General features: G+C 40.3%; 2 protein-coding genes across 2 annotated transcripts in view; one reads left to right on the top strand and one right to left on the bottom strand.

The window, feature by feature from the left end:
• The window catches only part of LOC122971137 (microfibril-associated glycoprotein 4-like), a 750,976-nt gene that overhangs the window by 213,835 nt on the left and 517,567 nt on the right, over positions 1-19,574 (bottom strand). The gene's annotated exons all lie outside the window — the stretch shown is intronic.
• Positions 11,436-17,944, top strand: LOC122971152 (microfibril-associated glycoprotein 4-like). The gene is made up of 6 exons (XM_044337684.1): positions 11,436-11,649; positions 13,380-13,535; positions 16,658-16,696; positions 16,825-16,921; positions 17,022-17,189; positions 17,610-17,944. The coding sequence occupies exons 1-6, from the start codon at positions 11,644-11,646 to the stop codon at positions 17,861-17,863; spliced, it is 720 nt and encodes a 239-aa protein (XP_044193619.1). The 5' UTR covers positions 11,436-11,643; the 3' UTR covers positions 17,864-17,944.

Here is a 19,574-nt window from a genome sequence, read left to right as displayed (position 1 = left end):
AACAGTAAAATATTAAATAATTTTAATTTGCCTTAAAATAATACTGGAAAATGTGACGTTGAGTGGAAGAGATAATGTTTTACATTTGTGATAAACAATTTTCATTCAGCAGTAGCTCAGACTGTTGCTTGAATGTACTTCAGTTTGAACAGTCAGCTGTTATATGTTATATTTAATATTATTAGTAGACGGCTGGTAATAAACTTAGTCGTTCATTTAATATGCAGTATGCAGTAAGTGCTGATTGAGTGTGTAGTCGGCAGTATGTTAGTATGTGATTTTGAACACAGCTGTTCTCTCTGTCTCCTTTTACAGAGATTCATGTCTTCATTGAGTCAGTTTGTATCAAAGCTCATCCATTAGTGAAGGTTTACTGTCTGTCAGAATCTAAATCCTGGTTGGATATTAGTTTGTTACTCAGGACTTTCCAAAGTTACCACCTTTATACACATCAGTCATTTCTTTGAACAGCAGTTTTTTTCTCTCACAGTTAAATATTACACAGTGTGAATTCATCCTCAGCTCAGAATCAAACCTCTGTGTCCTTTTGTTATAACTCTGAGACTCTGTCAGTTTGTTAGAGCAGCTCCTGACCTGAAATCTTTAATGCACATAATGTGTAATTAAAAGTTTAAATTTAAACAATCAGTATGAAGCTTTAGACACAGAGGATCAATGAATAATTATCTCTATCACTCATGATGTGATTGGTCCACTGATGGAACATCATTCTTATAATATTTGAGATTATATGTTATTATTTCTGAGTGAGCAGGATCGCGGTGCAGCTGCAGAATGTAGTTTGAAAGTGAGTTTTTTAAATAAGGAGCATAGTCTGAACGTGTTTCAACAGCATTTCAGTGACAATGTTTAAATTTACACATTTGTTGAAGCAGCTGAAATAAAGTCACTGAATGATGTTGAGCCGAGATACAAATAGACATCTAAACATTTAAAATTTATTGTATTTTAAACTTTATGCCTTTTCAAGTGCAAATCAGCAAACACATTATTACTGATCAGACTGTGAGCTACAGTCATGTCTCTGTGTCTTTGATCTATACATGTTTTAAATCTTTAACTATATTTTTCATCTTCAGTTGCTGCTTCCTGTGTTTTGTCTGTCAGATTAAAGTTGAACAAATACAACAAACAAACAAAATGTAAGTCTGATAAATGAATTAATGGACGACTGTGAATAAAACTTTATTGACACTTTTCCCACTCTGACTCAGGCTCTTTTTTTTAAAGATAAATGTGCATCGTAGATCATGCACTTTTATCTTTGTGCCAGCCGAGGGCGCCAAAGTATTATCCATCATGACTAAAGCCCTTTACAGACATGCAATCTGTAATATTGCAGCTTCTTCCATCTGTTCAAGTGAGACTTTTTGTCTTTAACCCTCTGCAGTCCAGGTTCAGTTTGGTTTATTGTTGCTGACTTTCTCTGCATTCGTTTTTGTCTTTGTTTAGCATCTTTTAAACTGGCCTTGCCCCACATGCATGCTATCAAACAGCTATATTGATTGATTTGTTTATATATTACATATACATAAGTAAGTAAGTAAAGTTTATTTAGATGGCACCTTTCAGACAACAGTCACAAAGTGCTTCACAGTCAAATAAATAAAACAAAGATAAACAACAGACTAAACACACAAGAGGAAACAGACATAAAACACAAGTTAAAACATAAAATACCACATGCTACCTAAACGCCTGTCTGAACAGATGGATTTGAACTGCTTTTTAAAAGAGTCCAGAGACCTCATTTACTTATTGGGAAAGCTTAGCTACTGCTGACTGGAAAGCACAATCTCCTGGAGTCTTAAAACGTGTCTGAGAGACCCTCAGAAGACCCTCAGAAGACCCTCAAGACCCTCAGAAGACCCTCAAACCCTCAGAAGACCTTCAGAAGACCCTCAGAAGACCCTGGTTAGAGGACCTGAGGGCTCGGCTCGTGGTGTGGGGGTGCAGAAGGTCCATGATATAATGTTAAACCGGGCCATGTAGGGCTCTATAAGTCATCTCCAAGATTTTAAGATGAATTGTGAAATGAACAAGAAGCCAGTGCAGAGAGGTTAAAATGGGTGTAATGTTTGACCTTCTGTTGGATCGTGTTAAAAGCGTCGCAGCAACATTTTGGACGGTTTGTAAACGGTCCAAAGAAAATTTATTAAGGCAAGGTGATTCTATTATGATTATGATTATGATTATGATTATGATTATGATTATGATTATGAGTATGATTATGATTATTATTGATAATGATAATGATAATAATAATGCAAGTTTTATAGTTATATAATATTATATAATATGGTGTCATTAGCAGTAGTGTTGTGATCAGACACTTGTTGTTTTCTTGTGTTTTTGTAGGAGACTCCCTGAGTTCTCCAGAAGTTCTCCTCCTTTGACAAAGATCGGAATTCCTCCACAAACATGAACTGTGCCAGACTCTACTTGGTGACGCTCTGGTATGAGGACCATCACTATGCAAACCCCAGCAGGGTTTATCACTGGAGGGCTGATGATACTATACATGGTGCAGGAGTGGTGTGGTCCCACTTGAAGGGCTTTAACTACTCCTTGAAGACCATCAGCATGGATCTGAGTACTTCCATGGCCACAGATGTTAGGGCAACGGGTCTGAAGTCAATGAGGCAGGTAATCTTTGAGGACTTTGGCACAGGAGTAAGGGACTTAACATTTGTACTTTTTAATCTGTGTGTACACAAACACACCTGTTGATTTTGACAGTACGACAAAAAATGTCCCTGCCAAAGTTGAAACCGGACCTACGCCCTTTGTTAACAGGATGTGCTTTCAAATGACTGAATTTATCTGTTGTACAGGTGATGTCACAGACACAAACACTAGAACTAGAAACTAGAATTTAGGTTTATTTCTAAATATGTTGTTGCCTGCTGATAAATGAGATGTTTGTTGATTTGTCTTTAAAGGTTTGATTTTGTTTTTGCTGTTTGTTTCCTGAATTTGTTTTTTAACATTTGTTCATTTCTGTGATTGTTACAGTTTGTTTTTGTTTTGATTTTGTTTTTTAACTTATAAAAAAGAAACTTTGGATGTTTATTGTTGATCAAAATGTACACATGTTGGGCCTTTAATAACCTGTGAGGTTCAGTTCTTCTGAGGTTAATGTTCAGCTCTTGTTGTTCTGTTGGAACATGAACTGACTCTGCACTGGACTAAACTAGCTAACTGTATATAAAGTAGTGTAAACTAGCTCCACCTCCAGCAGCTACAACAGTAACATGCTGCTCTAACACTGACGCTTCACTATTAATAATCTAATGATGTCATATATAATAATATATCAGTCAGAGGGACCAAACCACTACTTTTACTGCAATACTTTGGCCCTGTTTACACCTGGCATTAACATGCGTCTCCACATCCGTCTTGAGTGACCACTTGTGATCAGATCTCTCCTGTACTTCCTCCTGTACTTAGAGCTTGTGTTCGGATCACCTGAGGTTCAGGTTAATGCCAGGTCTAAACAGGGCCTTTAACTACATCAAGCTATCATCAATACTTATGTAGTTTTACTGTGGTAGGATTTTACTTCTACTTGCGGTGGAGTATTTTTACATTGTTGCATTGATACTTTTACTGAAGTAAATGATCTGAATACTTATTCCACCTCTGTATTAGGTGCATATTCAATGCATAATCAAAACGATTTTCAAGATCTTTATGTGTGCACTCTAAAAATCACTGGATCAAAATTTACCCAGCATGTGCCAATATAGCACTAACACAATACTGTGATGGTGTTTGGATAATATCATGGTTTTTGCCTTCAGATGACTGATACCCCTGCTAGTATGGATAAGGCACTGGCAGATGGCTGTCCTCTACCTCTGACCTTATATGATCTGCTGACTTAGCCTGCTTAGGGGATCAAAATTCAGCCTGACTTCTATGATCACCAGCTGTCACTGAACCACTCTAAAACAGGCCTTATTAGTCAGAAATGCCTGACAGTGGGGTCACCACAAAAATGTGTGGGTGCAAATAGGTGTCGGAGGTTTGAAAGTATTCCAAGATAGCCCTTTAACAGGCTATCTCTGGAGGAGGCCCACTCTGTTGTTCGAGGGCACTCGCCTGGTTTTATAGGGCAGCTTCAATGCCCTGACCCTAACATTTAAGCCAATTAAACACATATAGTAAACCTGTCAATCAGATATGCTTATTATAGATTCTGTACTGAAATTATACCTCTATCACAGGTGCATCAGGTTAATTTAAATCAACAAAACTAAGCCTGTCCAAGTCTGTTAATTAATAAACATTGCATGTTTATCCTTAGCAATTTCCATTATAAATTTTCAATATAAATAAATTTAGATTTCACGTCAGCCATATCTCAGGGGGGCATACCTTGAAGGAGCTACCAGCCTTAGAGGCAAAAAGACAAAAAAACAAACAAAAGGACACCCCTGAAGACAACCAAAAACACCAGTGGGGTCAGTTGAAGATTGTGACAAAAAATGGAGGGACTGGGGTTGGAAGAGGGTCGGAGGCTAGAGCTAGCTGTCTGAATTACTGAAACGAGAAATGAGAGAGTGAATCAGCAACTCGGACAATGAACTGGTGCTGGGGTTAAATCAGTGTAAGCTTCTGCATGAACTGCATGATGTCCAGACAATGTGACTGGCCTTTGTTGAGGATGTCAATGACGGCGCTGTTATCAGAGTAGATGACAATGGTCTTCTTGGACCATTCAAGCCCTGAAAGAATGGCTGCAATGCCAATTAGGTACATTTCACAGATAGTGGAGGAATGGGCGAGAGAAAAGAGGTCAGGTGGCCATTTGGCTGCAAACCACCTGCCGCCATAGTAGCTGCTAAAGCCGACTGAAGGGCCTGCAACTGTGAACAGCTAGATGACATCAGCCTCAGTGACATGATCATCGTAAAAGAAAGAGATACCATTCCAGGAGGAGAGGAATTGGAGCCACAGTTTCTCTGAGGGATGATACGGTTGGCGTAATTGAAATGGCCCAGCAGCAAAAGCAATTGGTGCTTGGTGCATGTGTCAGCCAGAAGAAAATTTTGAATGAGCAAAGAAAGCTTCTCAGTAGGCAAAGATTCTTGGAGTGAAATGGAGTTGAGGGTAATGCCAAAGAATTCCAGAGACGTGCTGGGGCCTTCTGTTTTCTCTGGAGACAGAGGAACACCAAGATCGGTGAATGCAGAAATCATGGTGGTGAGACCGTATGATGGGAGTGAAGATGGCGGTGTAATGGTGAGGAAGTCATCAAGTAGGTGAATGAAGTACGGGAGTTTGTAGTTGCTTGACAGGATCCAGCAGAGGGCCTCGGATAAGGTGTCAAAGACTTTTGGGCTACTCTTGTAGCCAAAGGTCAGGCGCATGGCAAAATAGAGTGCGCCCTTCCAGAAGACTCCAAAAAAGATGCCAATAATGAGGGTGGATAGGGAGGACCTTGAACGTGCTAGTAATGCCCACCTTGGACAACCAGGATCCTAGACTTGCGAGGCAGCTGAGGGAGATGGCATGATCTATTGTGGCGTACTGCATGGACAAGTACGGGCTGGGAATCAGGCTGTTGATGCTCAGGATTGCAGAACTGTAGGGGGATGAGAGGTCGATGATGAGTGTCTTTTTCCCGGAATGCTTCCTAGTTGCTACTCCAATTGGACTGACCCTGAAAGATGGGAAAGGAGGGCTGGAGAACGGGCCGATCATGAAAACATCATCAACTTCTTTTTGTAAGAGTTTGTCCACCTTGTCTGTGTCGGACAAGGCTGACTGTAAATTGTGGCATATGTAGGTGGAAATGGGCATGACCTGCAGACCCCGACGGAAACTGTGTGTGAAGCCCTTGATGAAGAAGTTGACAAAGACTTGGTTTGGGTGGTTCTGTAAGGTGGCAGCTAGACTATTTATATCAACAGGGGTATCAAGATACTTACACAAGCGTTGCTTAGTTTAATTGTGTGGACAAGTCGTGGGTGTGGGCTGCACTGCAGAACGAGCAGATGTGCAGGAATCTGCAGCTGGAGACGTTGTGACCCAGGTTGTTGTAGTTATTACAAATCATCCGCTCATCCTGATAGAAGACAGATCTCCCTCTCTTATCCACACCTTTGAGGAGAGGGCCAAGGGTTGAATGATGGCAGGTTTGGGGGTGATGGACGGTGGAGGAACTGCCAGGGGCAAGCTACGTAATACTGCTAGGTTTCACTTTTCTGCCACCGAGGTGTGGGGCAGAGGAGCAGAAAGGGTACATGCTGTGGCAAGATGGGAAGGGGCACTGCACAAGGTTGCAGCAGAGAGATGAGCGAGCTGCAAAACCTCAGCAGTACAGTTCAGGATCCAATGATCCCCAGTACGTGCCCTGGTTGAACTGTTGCAGGTGTCCGGCAGCTTGGGAGGTGAAAAGGACATGGTAGGAATAAAAGCCATTGCTATCTGAGGCCAGGTCAAACATCAACAACAGGTAATCATCAAAGCCAGACCCACAGTCGGGGAGCGGATGATGTCTCAATACAACAAGAATGAGAAAACAAATTCGGCCACCGTGAGGTCCTTGGAGTGAGCCGGAAGTGGCTGTTTAAGTTCCAAGGGACCAAATGAAGTGAGCAATTCCCTGGGGACATGAGGATTGGTTGAAGAAGGGTGTGAAGTTGGGCGACGTCAACCTGTGGTCAATGGGATGCATGTGCATGGGTTAAGTGAAGCTAGAGCTAGAGAAAAATTAGGTGGAAGAGGTGGCTGTGGGGCAGAGAGATTCTGGGCAGGGTTAGAAGCAGCCTGGCCTACAGAAATGGATGAAGTGGCTGAAGAAGGATGTGCACGTCCAGCAGAATGACGTGGCGTGACATCATGGGCATCATCACGGACACCGAGAACCCAGAAGATCATGAGAAGATCGATGGGAGAGAGTAGTGTCCTGCAGGAAGTTCGTGCACAATTGCAAAAGTCTTGCCTTATTGTCATTGCACTGGAAAGGGACGTTTCTCTGGCTGAGGACATGCCTCAAGCAAGCAATGGTCTACTCGGACATGTTTGGTGCTGAGGGGCGGTTAGTCCACTGGCAGTGAGGAGATCATTGCTCATGGCGGCTACTCCTGTTGGGCTGGCTTCGGGATCTCGAGCGAGAGTGAGATGGGCACCAGGAACAAGCGGCGTCCCTTGGATGCTGAAGACAGGAGCTGCTAGGAAGTGAGGGTCAAGTGAAGCTGGTGTCAATGGAGGATGGAGGCTGAGAATCCAAGATGCCCGTGTGATGGAGACCAACGAGCACAACTGGGGTTGCCAGAAAGATCGGACACCGGGAGAAGACTCTGTTATGTCGAACAAGTCCTTGTCGGGTGCATTAAGGAGCACCTGGGGAACCACACTTGCGGGTAAGCTAGAAATTTGTATGATGCAAGTTTGTCACAGAGTACATGGAAACTGAGACAAAAGGGGAGAGGAGCAGATGAGTTGTGCCTAAATACTCTCTGGTGCGGAAATGGGATATTTGCAAGGCATGGTCTTTGTTCCCAAACTTTCTTTATAAATATATAAACTTCATTTCATGGAACTCTGGCAGTTAAGATACTTAGACATTTTTAATGATTGAGGTTAAAATATATATATAAGGGTGTCAGCAAGGTGCAGGAAACCACAGCTTCTTCATGGGCCTCAGGCTCTCTACTGGTGTCTATCTATTTCCACAGTAACAGTTTGCACCTTGCATGACAGTTAAATTGCAGTTCAGCACAAACAGTGCAAATTCAGCACACACAGTATAAGGCATGTTGCCATGTATTAGTTGTATCAGTTTGTCATCAATTTAGATAGATACTTTTGTTAGCAGTAGGTTTGAATGGAATTTGTCTCGGCCACTTATGGTGAAGCTTTTAAACAATGTTAACCAGAAAGCCACTCAGACAAGGGGTTGTCCTGAGCCTGTTTTATCCTTATTTTTTGTTACTGATCCAAACTAAAGCTTGTTATGATCCACTCCACTCATTTAAATTTACATGTCAATGTTTGTTATTGAGTGTTAATAACTTGTGTATCTTAAATAACATAATATACACATCATTTTGAACATCTTTTGAATAGAATATACTTTTACATAGATAGACTCAGCATCACAAATACATAAATGGATAACAGCAGACAATCCACATATAATCACGATACAATACAGAGATACAGTAAACATATCATCATAGAAACATAGTGCACACAACCATATACAGTAGGTGCATAGCATAGTGGACAGTGAGCTGTAGCGCCTCCCTGAGGGAAGGAGCTGGAAGAGATGATGAGCAGGATTTGATGGGTCAGCGTTGATTTTCTTTGCTTGCTTTACAGTTCGGTAAGTATGTAGAGATTCAACTGAGCGGAGTGGGCTGCCTATGATTTTGGATGCCTTGTTGACAATCTGTTGTAGTCTTTTCCATGTTTGACTGTCTGTGTTGCTGTACCATACTGTAATAGAGGATGTGATGATGGACTCCATCATGGCTGAGTAGAACAGAATGAGAAGTTGATGCTTGATTTTTTTAAAGCTGTTTTTTTAAAGTTGTTGAGCTTTTGCAATGATGTGGTCAGTGTTAGTTTTCCACTTCAGGTTATTGCTGATGTGTGTTACAAGTAATTTGGGTATTTTTGGATTTGGCATGCATCGGAAGTCAATAATGATTTCCTGAGATCTGGCTGTATGCCTTTTATGCCTTTTATGCTCTATGTAAAGCACTTGAATTGCCTTGTTGTTGAAATGTGCTATACAAATAAACTCGCCTTGCCTTGCCTTGTTTTAAGCAGGAGGTCACTGTTTGTGCACCATATTTTATGTGGCAGCATGGAGGGTTGGGACGAGAGCCCAGTATTTGTATTTGTATCTGTATTTGTCAAGGTAGCAAAATTATTTGTATTTGTATTTGAATAGAAGTAGAAAGAGGCTTAAAAATCCTGTTTTTGTTTTTTATTTGCTTGTAATTTTAGAAAATTAAAATGTTATAACAAGTGTTCATGAATAAACTACCTTACAAAGGAGGTCCCCACACCAGGTCTCAAACTGGAGTCTCCTAGATCATAGATTGCTGCGCTGACTACTGAGCTAAAACTTTACTCATCGCCTCATTGCAGACAGACCTCTACCTATTTATACACCCATAACACAGAGACAGCACAGCGTGTAACATGTAGAAGAACTTCAGAGGTGATTCTTGCTTTGCACCTTTCATTTGTTGCCAAACCTAAGTGTGTGGAAAGGAGAAGGGGAACAACAGGTTATGGAGAGTCCCTTGAGAGCACTTCGCTTGTGTCAGTAGCTCAGCTTTATCTTTGGCGTCTTCACCAAGGTAACGGTTGCTGAGGATCATGGGTAGGCTAATGTGCTGAGGTGAAGAGGTTGTGAGGTTAAGTTAGTAACCTTCACCCTCTGTGGCCTGTTCCACAGGAAGCTCCCAGTCCAGTGGCATATGGTCGGGGCAATGTTCAAAAAAGTTTGGTAAAGAGTTTGAGTGGGTTGATAGAATTAAAGGCAGAACTGAAGTCTATGAACAGGATGCTTTTGTAGATGTTTGGTGATTCCAGGCGTTGCAGGGCGGGGTGGAGTGCTATGCTTACTGCATCTTCAACAGACCGGTTGGCTTGCAAAGCAAACTGGTGGGTCCATCAGTGGGGAGGTGCAGGATTTCAAGTATGATGGAATGATGGATTCAAATGCTTTCATGGCCACAGGCAGGTAATCTTTGATGACTTTGGCACAGGAATAGGGGATTGTACATTTGTACTTTTTAATCTGTGTGTACACATACACACCTGTTGATTTTGACAGTATGACAAAGTTGAAACTAGACTTACACACTTTGGTTAACAGGATGTGTTTTCAAATGAATTTTATCTGTTGTCCAGGTAATGTCACAGAAATAAACACTTATATTATTAACTTTAATATTTAAGGGAATAATTAGTTAAAATGTTTATTGTTGAGGCTGCTTGGAGGGATTCCTTGAACATAAATCACTTCAGATTGTTCCTCAAACGTTACTTTATGTTGGAAGGATGTTTTCAGACAGAAGTAATGTTACTAAAAAACATCTTGAAAGATCAGAGACTTCATTATTAATACATTTGCTTCAGATAATAATACCATTACTTTGAATATGAGAATTAGAATTTAGGTTTATTTCTAAATATGTTGTTGCCTGCTGATAAATGAGATGTTTGTTGATTTGTGTCTTTAAAGGTTTGATTTTGTTTTCGTTGTTTGTTTCCTGAGTGTGTTTTTTAGTATTTGTTGATTTCTGTGGTTGTTACAGTTTGTTTTTGTTTTGTTTTGTCTTTTAATTTATAAAAAAGAAACTGTGGATGTTTATTGTGGATCAAAATGTACACATGTTAGGCCTTTAAGAACCTGTGAGGTTCAGTTCTTCTGAGGTTAATGTTCAGCTCTTGTTGTTCTGTTGGAGCATGAACTGACTCTGCACTGACTAAACTAGCTAACTGTATATAAAGTAGTGTAAACTAGCTCCACCTCCAGCAGCTACAACAGTAACATGCTGCTCTAACACTGATGCTTCACTATTAATAATCTAATGATGTCATATATAATAATATATCAGTCAGAGGGACCAAACCACTACTTTTACTGCAATACTTTAACTACATCAAGCGCATAATACTTATGTACTTTTACTGCAATACTTTAACTACATCAAGCTCATAATACTTATGTACTTTTACTGCAATACTTTAACTACATCAAGCTCATAATACTTGTATTTTTACATTGCTGTATTTGTACCTTTAGTAAAGTAAAGGATCTGAATACTTCTTCCAGCACTGTCTATGCATTTACACATAGAAGCAGTAATACAGTATAAATAAAAAACTTGTATATTCCTTTATCATTGAAGGATAAGTCTGGTCTATATTTTTCTTCTTGTTAACAAATCCCATGTGCATGTTGATGTTCTATTGGCTCTGCTAATGTGGTTTGTTTACAAGGAAAAAATCTAGATTTATACATTAAAATCCATGCAAAGTTAAACTTAATAGGACCAAAAGTAATTTATAATAAATGTCCCAAAGCAACAACTGCTCCTGTGACAAGTTAAAAGTATGATACACTAATGGTCTGTTACAAGTTTACAGTAAATTCATGGTCTGTAATAAGATAAAACTGCTGTGATAAGGTTAAAAAGATCATACAGTCATGAGAAACAATTCATAAGGTGTTTGAAAACTGTTTAAAAACAGTAAAAACTCATCATGTTAAAAAGGGTAAAAATGCAACAAAGTCTTTCATTCATTTCATTATTTATTTCATTTTTTATAGTTAAAAGTTAAGTTATATTAGTATTATCAGTGATCTGCAAAGTAGTCTTAGTCTGCCAGCCTGAGATCTATTGCTTTTGTCTCCACCCACATAACCAGAAAAATCAAGTAGTCTAAGTAAGACGTACAATAGACCTACTACATGACACTCCTACAGTACTACAGACACGCCTACTACATGGTGAGGCTGGTTAGGTTTAGGCAGACCCACTGAAAGAATCTCTAGGATATAAATACAGCTCAGAAACATCAGAGCATCCAGACTGATTGACGTTAAGATTTTCATCAGATCACCTCAGCTGAACTCTGAAGATGAAGGTAAGTTTGTGACTTTATACTGAATAAATATTGATCAGTAGTTTCAGTATGTTGAAGGACGGGTTCACAACTTTTCAGGTCTGTGTTAAAACAACAGTCAGGAGCCCAAATGAACATTGAAACATGTTTTTCTTACTGTAATCATTCCTCCTGTTCATACTGACCATTAGAAGATCCCTTCATAATGAACTTACAATGGAAGTGATGGGAGACAAAATCCACAGTCCTCCTTCTGTACAAAAATGTATTTCAAAGTTTATCTAACGCTAATACGAAGCGTCAAATCAAGTAGATATCTTTCAATGTTACAGTCTTTTTAGTGCCAAAGTTCCTCTTTCTGTTACTATACTTCCACCTGCAGCTCAACAGGGAAACACTGTCAGAGGAAACACAAAGAGGGAATTTGATGCTAAAAAGACTGTAAATGTGTCAGATATCCACTTGGTATGACTAACTCAGACTGCTGAAGCTGAATATAAGCTTCACATCAACTTTTAAATGACTGTGTGGACACACTGTGGATTTTGGCCTCCGTCACTTCCATTGAAAGCACATTTGAAGGATCTTTTAATAGTCAGTTCAAGGCAGTGCAAAGACATTTGGGGGGGCAATCAAAAAAAAAAAATCACTTATAACTGAATACATGAATTCACATTATACGTCTACAAACACGCATGCACAGCGAGTGGAGGAACCAATCAGAACAACTTTGATCAATTTTACAATCAATAGGTAATCAATCAAACTGTGTCTCATCAGAACAAATCCTGCAGTTTTTAAAGAATGAAATCAACCTGAACTAGATCTAAATCTACACTTTGACACTCATTTGAGTCCTTTTTACCATCACCATCAGTCTCATCGCTCTGCTTCAGCTGCACCAGAGAGGAAACTGCAGACAGAGACGGGACGGAAAGAGGAGGAAGAGGAAGAGGGTCATACCACCTTAAAGATGGCTGGCAGAGTGTGATTCATGAGCAGGGTGTGAAGGGGGAGGAGGGGGAGAAGAGAAAGAGGAGGAAACAATAGATAAGAGTAAGGAGGAGAGGAGAGACATCCAAATATGATTGTATAGACTATCAACTACTTAATACATATTGATTTGTTTGAGTTTCCTGAAAAAGGAACTAACGAGCACTGGTTTTCACTGATGACAGTATTTCAGGCCAGACCATCTTGCTTGTTGTTAATATTAATGGTGGACTGTTGCCTACTGTGAGTCAGGCTGGCTGCTGTACTGAGATGTTTTAATAATGGTTTAAAAACAGAGACAAACAATGTCAGGGCTTCCAGCAAACACTATGGTTACCTGGCTGTCACCAGTGAAGGCGGGTCAGGGAGACGTGGATCATGCATCGATTTGCGTCATTAACTGTGGCGACTGTGACAAGTCAAAGAGGGAGGGAGAGGGCCTCATGAGGTCTCAGAATCACAACTATAATACAGTTGTTGGGCATTACAACACACTTTTAACTGAGAATTGATGCCATGGGCCAAATTTAAAAACTAAAATACAAAATTAGAAAAAGAAATAGAAAAAAATGAGCACCACCTGGAGTATATCTGTGCACGTGCTTGGGCCAGTATGAACAGGAGGAATGATTACAGCAAGGAAAACCTCTTTCATTGTTCATATGGACACCTGACTGCTGTTTAAAGACACTTGATAAATTGTGAAACCGTCCTTTAACAGCCTCTGTTCTGTGTCTGCTGCTGTGTTTCTGTTGCAGCTGGTTTCAGTGGTTCTCCTCCTGCTGGCTTCAGTGTTGACCTCCTGCTTATCTCTTGTCCTCCCGTTGGACTGCAGTGACATCTATCGCCATGACAGCAGCCAACCCAGTGGAGTTTACACCATCTATCCCATCGGACCCACATCTGCTGTCCAGGTACACTTCATCCTCTCTGGGACTCAGTTAGAAGATGTTGGTTCATATATGAGTCATCATGTGAAGACAGTTCAGGTTGATTCTACTAAACCAGCAGATATAAGAGGAGGTAGTCGTGTTACTGGTTGGATACACAGACTGTATATAAAGATTGAAACAGTTCTGACCCTTTTAAATGAAGAGGGCTGCCAGTCAGAGTCACATCTGACAAATAATAATTATAAAATAGAAAGAAAATAGCGCCGTCAAACCATAAAGCACTGAAGGGTTTATGGCTGAAATACATTTCTGATCCGCTGCTGCGTTATGAAGCATCCAGACCTCTCAGGTGGTCTGGATCAGGTCTGCTTTCTGTCCCCAGAGTCAAAACTAAACCCGGAGAAGCAGCGTTCAGTTTTTATGCTCCACATATCTGAACAAACTCCCAGAAAACTGCAGGTCTGCTGCAACTCTCAGTTCTTTAAATCACAGCTGAAGACTTTTCTGTTTGCCTTTTATTAAACCAAACATGAGAGTTAATATCTTACACTGCACTGTAACTTTTATTCTCCTGTTTTATCTCTTATTCTATTTTAGCTTCTTTTTATTTCCAAATTTCACACTTTTTAATAGTATTTAAATGTCTTTTTACATTGCCTTGTTGTTTAAATGTGCTGTACAAATAAACTTGCTTTGCTCTGCAAAACAATAAATCAAACAGCAAGTAGCAATTAATTATATGTCACCAAAAACCAGCACTGCAAAAACAAACAGACCACAACTCAGTTCACTTTTCAATAAGTGTATTAAATCAAGTAAGCAAAGCAATGTTGGTGTGTGTGTGTGTGTGTGTGTGTGAGTGTATATGTGTGAAAAACTCGTCAAACCAGGAAATCAAACTGAAATATCGGCAAACTCTTCTGTGTTCTTTGTCGATGTGTTTTTAAGCAAAGGATTTCAGGTACTATACTATAATTAGGTTTTTAAATGAGGAAAAATGAATGTGGGGTGTCAAATTCAATCTGTCAGAATCGTTCAAATAAAGTGTTTTCTGATAAAACCATTTGATTCATAGTCCTTCTGAAATAAAGTTACAGTGTGGATGCATTATTCAGCAGAGGTGTATTTTATTACCTGCTGACAGCCGCATCCCCTCCTTTCTCAGACCAGGTGAATGTTACATGTATGAAATTCTTGGTCTCCGATTTAATTCAGCCATACAAGTGTAATACCAATAGTTGCCCAGCAGTTGTCATCATTTTGACTGTATCACATGTTTTGAAACAGTGAACAATTTTCAATGCAACTGCTTCATATTGACTCAGTGCTTCAGAAAGGTTTGTATCCCCCATCACTAGCCAAGGGTAAAGCTGGCATCTCTCTCCTCTACTGACCAACCACACTGCAGCTCTGAGACACACTAATATAAATTTAGCACAAAAAGTAAGGAAATTTGTGTTTGGTAGATTATTTCTGTGTTGTAACAATGCTTCTTGGCAATAAATCTTATACCATTGGAAAGCCTGTTTATTTCCCTTTTAAATGGTGCCACATTTGCAAGGAACATGCATTTGTGGAATGAGCAGCAGAGCTGAGTATGTGGGTTGCACCCATGAAAAATCGATATGAGATTCTGCAACCAGTGGCAATCCCATATCTCCACAGTCTGGGACCGAACTCTATCCTCCAAGATGACAACGCTCGCCCCCACAGAGCGGGGTTTATCAGAGACCACCTCCAGAGTGGAGAGGATGGAACAGCCTGCCAGCAGTCCTGACCTCAACCCCATTGAACACTTGTGGGATCAGCTTGGGCGTGCTGTTCATGCCAGAGTGACCAACACAACCATGTTGGCTGACTTGTGACAAATGCTGGTTGAAGAATGGGATGCCATCCCACAGCAGTGTGTGACCAGGTTGGTGACCAGCATGAGGAGGAGGTGCCAGGCTGTTGTGGCTGTGTATGGTTCTTCCGCACGCTACTGAGGCTAAATTAATAAATTGTTAAATTGCCAATATGTCTTGTTTCTTCAAACTTCAATCATCCAATCCACCAAACACCAAACAAGAGTCAACGGCAGAATAAGCTGTTTGGCATCGGCAGAGAAGATTTGGCAAATTTTTCATGGGCGCAACCCACATACTCAGCTCTGCTGCTCATCCCACAAATGCATGTTGCTTACAAATGTGGCTCCATTTAAAAGGGAAATAAACAGGATTTCCAACAGTATAAGATTTATTACCAAGAAGCTTCGTTACAACAAAGAAATAATCTACCAAACAAATTTCCTTACTTTTTGTGCTAAGTTAATTTCCCAGAGGTTGGTTTCACACTATGCAGGTTTTTTGGGGGTTGTGATTGGATTATTGGAAGATTGTTAGTGTTAATAGTGGGAAACATAAATCTTGACAGGTGGGCGGTGAGGTAATTCTGGCTGCTGGTCGATACAAGATGGACGTAGCGAGGTGTAACGTCACCTGTTGGTTTCATTGGAGCTGGTTTGAAGCCCAGAGTTGCAGCTTCTGGTCGGCTCCATCTTTTTCATTTGCAGCCAAAGGCTTCCAGATAAGGAGTGCAGGGTGTTGCCTTTCATGCTCTGGAAACACACCCGCTACCTTGGACCCAAGCTAGCGCTAGCTTACGGGGAACACTGAGCATTGCATATTTGGGATAATGCTGGATACTTTAGCTACACTGTGCTAACAGGGCAGGTGTCATAATCAAGTAAATTTAAATTTAATGAAATATTGTAACAACAGTTCAATTGAGTGCGAGTCTTGTAACCGAGAACAGCAGCAGGTGAGCCAACTGTCAATCACAGATGTCAATCAATGCCTACACATCAGACATCAAAACTATAAGTCTTCAAATTAAATGGAGCAATAAATTCTAAAATGACCACCAGCATTCTTATCAGAGGGTCTGAGTTTAGAGATTGAGACCAGAATGGCTCTTTGAAAACATGATTGACTCAGTGTTTCTAGAGAGAAGTTGAGGCTTTTTGAATGGGAGCGAGTTACAGCAGCTAGCGGCTGTCGGCTACATTTTAAGATACTTCAGCCTCAAGATGTGGCAGCTGCTGATTGATTGAATATAGTTTTAACTAAAGGATCATATTGACTAATAAGTGTGTTTGTGTGTAGGTGTACTGTGACATGGACTCAGTAGGAGGACGGTGGACGGTGAGTTTCTGAACTGAAGTCATCAATTCACAACTGAGTGGTTTTCAGTATGAACTGATTTATTATTTATTATATTAAATCATGAGCTGTCAGAGATCTTGTGTGTTTATTGAATTAATCCCCACCAGGTGTTCCAGAGGAGGATGGACGGCTCGGTGAACTTCTACAGGCCCTGGGATCACTACAAGAAGGGCTTTGGTAGCGCTGCTGGAGAGTACTGGCTCGGTGAGAAATGAAACCAAACTAACAGTCATGTGACTTCATGAAACTGTTCATAAAAACAAACATTAAACTCTGATGTGACTTCATGTTTGTGTGTTTTCAGGCCTTGAGAATGTCTTCCATCTGACTCAGGGGAAGAAGGTTGAGCTGCTGGTCGACATGGAGGACTTCAGTGGAAACAAAGCGTTTGCTCGTTACTCCTCGTTCTCCATCGAATCAGAGTTCTACGGATACAGACTTCATGTGTCTGAATTCAAAAATGGAGGAGCAGGTCAGTTACTGTTAGCAGGTAGTAGTTTTGTTTTTCTGATGTTTAGTTTCCACATGGAGACAGTGAAGATTTCTGTCCTTATATTGGATTATTTGCTTGATTCCTTCAGCTAAAGACAGATTCACAAAGATTTTCAAGTCCGTAACAACAAACCTGTGGTCTGCTCATGTTTTATTAATTCTACATGACATATTGTATGTTGTTATGTTACACTAGCAGCAGCAGATGCAGTACTAGTAGTACTAAAAGTATTTGTACAAGTGGTAGCCAAAGAGTAGTACTGTATTAGTAGTGAAAATTGTAGTGTTAATAAGTTAATAGTTATATAATATTATTATTAGTTATATAATATTATATAATATGATGTCATTAGCAGTAGTGTTGTGATCAGACACTTGTTGTTTTCTTGTGTTTCTGTAGGAGATGCCCTGATTCATCACAATGGACAGAAGTTCACCACCTTCGACAAAGACCAGGACTCCAGCAGCAACAACTGTGCCCAACTCTACCTGGGGGGGTTCTGGTACAACAACTGTTTCTATGCAAACGCCAACGGGCTTTATCGCTGGGGGGCTTATAGCACCTTGAGTTATACAGGAGTGGATTGGTACCAGTGGAAGGGCTGGAACTACTCCCTGAAGACCATCAGCATGAAGATTCGTCCTGTTCACTAATTCTCCAGAACGAACGAACAGCAGAATATCTGTTGATCTCTTTCTTTCTTTCTCTCTGATCTAGTCTGTAACTTCACATATACTTCAAATAAATATTTCCAGCATCAGTAAAAGTCAGGTGTAGAGTGTTTTTGTGAGCAGCTGCTGGGTGTAAAGTCTTGTGTCAAACAGCTGTTGGTGTAGAGAAATGATTGGACAGGTGGGGAACTTAGTGGAGGATCCAGAGGAACAAATACAGAGCAGCTTCCATCAGAAACATCACATGACATCACTGAAGTGATGAAGAACCAAATGACAGATGGAGTTGACTTGTATTGGAGCTAAAAGCAGCTTGAACTCTGCTGAAATGAACACGTTCCACCACAAGATGTCTCTGTTGTCTGTATTAGTTCCATCTAGTTGTATCCACAGACTGACTGTATATCTGAGCTTTCAGCAGGACACAAACTACACATGAACCCTGACACTGTCACATGATGCTACTGTTTGTTGAGTGTTTGCTTTGGATGTTCTTGGCTGCAGAAGGAGAGAACGTCACTGTGTGAGAAGGTTTTGGTTGGTTTTCTCTTCACACTCTGCTGGTTAAGATGTTACCTTCAGTCTGCTAAACACACACTTTAAAGTCAAACTAACTGGTTTCAACAGAGTCTCTGGTGGAGGTTTGACTCTCTGATGTGAATCATTATCTGCTGTACGCTCACAATTACCTCACTTGTTGAGTCAATCGGTGCAGAAATAAGAAGCTGAGGGAGATGAATAACCAGGTTTCTCATGTTCTTTGTAAACAGCCTGAATATGATCAAAACCAGAATACTAATGTGCATGTAAACATACTCAATGTCAGGTGAAAACACATGTGACCTGTCTGATGTCATGCACATAAAGCAACAGGTTTAAAATCTCTAATTGACCAGGGATCCATAACTATTTCAACTTTGATTTTAAGCATATTTATGAGCAGCAAATAATGGCTTTACAGCTGCTTAAAGGACCGATTCACAACCTATCAAGTGTGTGTTAAAACAACAGTCAGGAGCCCAAATGAACATTGAAACATGTTTTTCTTGCTGTAATCATTCCTCCTGTTCATACTGACCATTAGAAGATCCCTTCATAATGCAAAAATGTATTTCAAAGTTTATTTGAAGCTAATACGAAGCTTCAGCGTCCAAATGAGTCAAATCAAGTAGATATCTTTCAACGTTACAGTCTTTTTAGTGCCAAAGTTCCTCTTTTTGTTACTATACTTCCACCTGCAGCTCAACAGGGAAACACTGTCCAAGGAAACACAAAGAGGGAATTTGATGCTAAAAAGACTGTAAATGTGTCAGATATCCACTTGATATGACTAACTCAGACTGCTGAAGCCTCATATAAGCTTCACAGAGACTTTTAAATGACTGTGTGGACACACTGTGGATTTTGGCCCTTTTTTTTCCTTCACAACATACTGAGGCGACACTAACATGTCAGTAAAAATAGTAAAGCAATTGATATCAGTTTGACTGCTCTGCTTTAAGAAAGTAGAAGCTGCATCACAGACTTTCTTTGATGGCTTCCTGTAATATTTTGCACAGCGAGCTGCAGGATTTAATATGATATCTGTTCTGACAGTCAGTGTGGAAGACAGGAGACAGGAGTCTTTCTGAACCAACAGCACAACCTGAAAGTTCTACTTTACTCACAAGATGTAAAACACAAAATGACCACA

Source organism: Thunnus albacares, chromosome 20, assembly GCF_914725855.1.
Source record: "Thunnus albacares chromosome 20, fThuAlb1.1, whole genome shotgun sequence".
NCBI classification, from domain to species: domain Eukaryota; kingdom Metazoa; phylum Chordata; class Actinopteri; order Scombriformes; family Scombridae; genus Thunnus; species Thunnus albacares.
The sequence above is the reverse complement of the archived record's forward strand: the minus strand, read 5'-3'. Positions and strand labels throughout refer to the sequence as shown.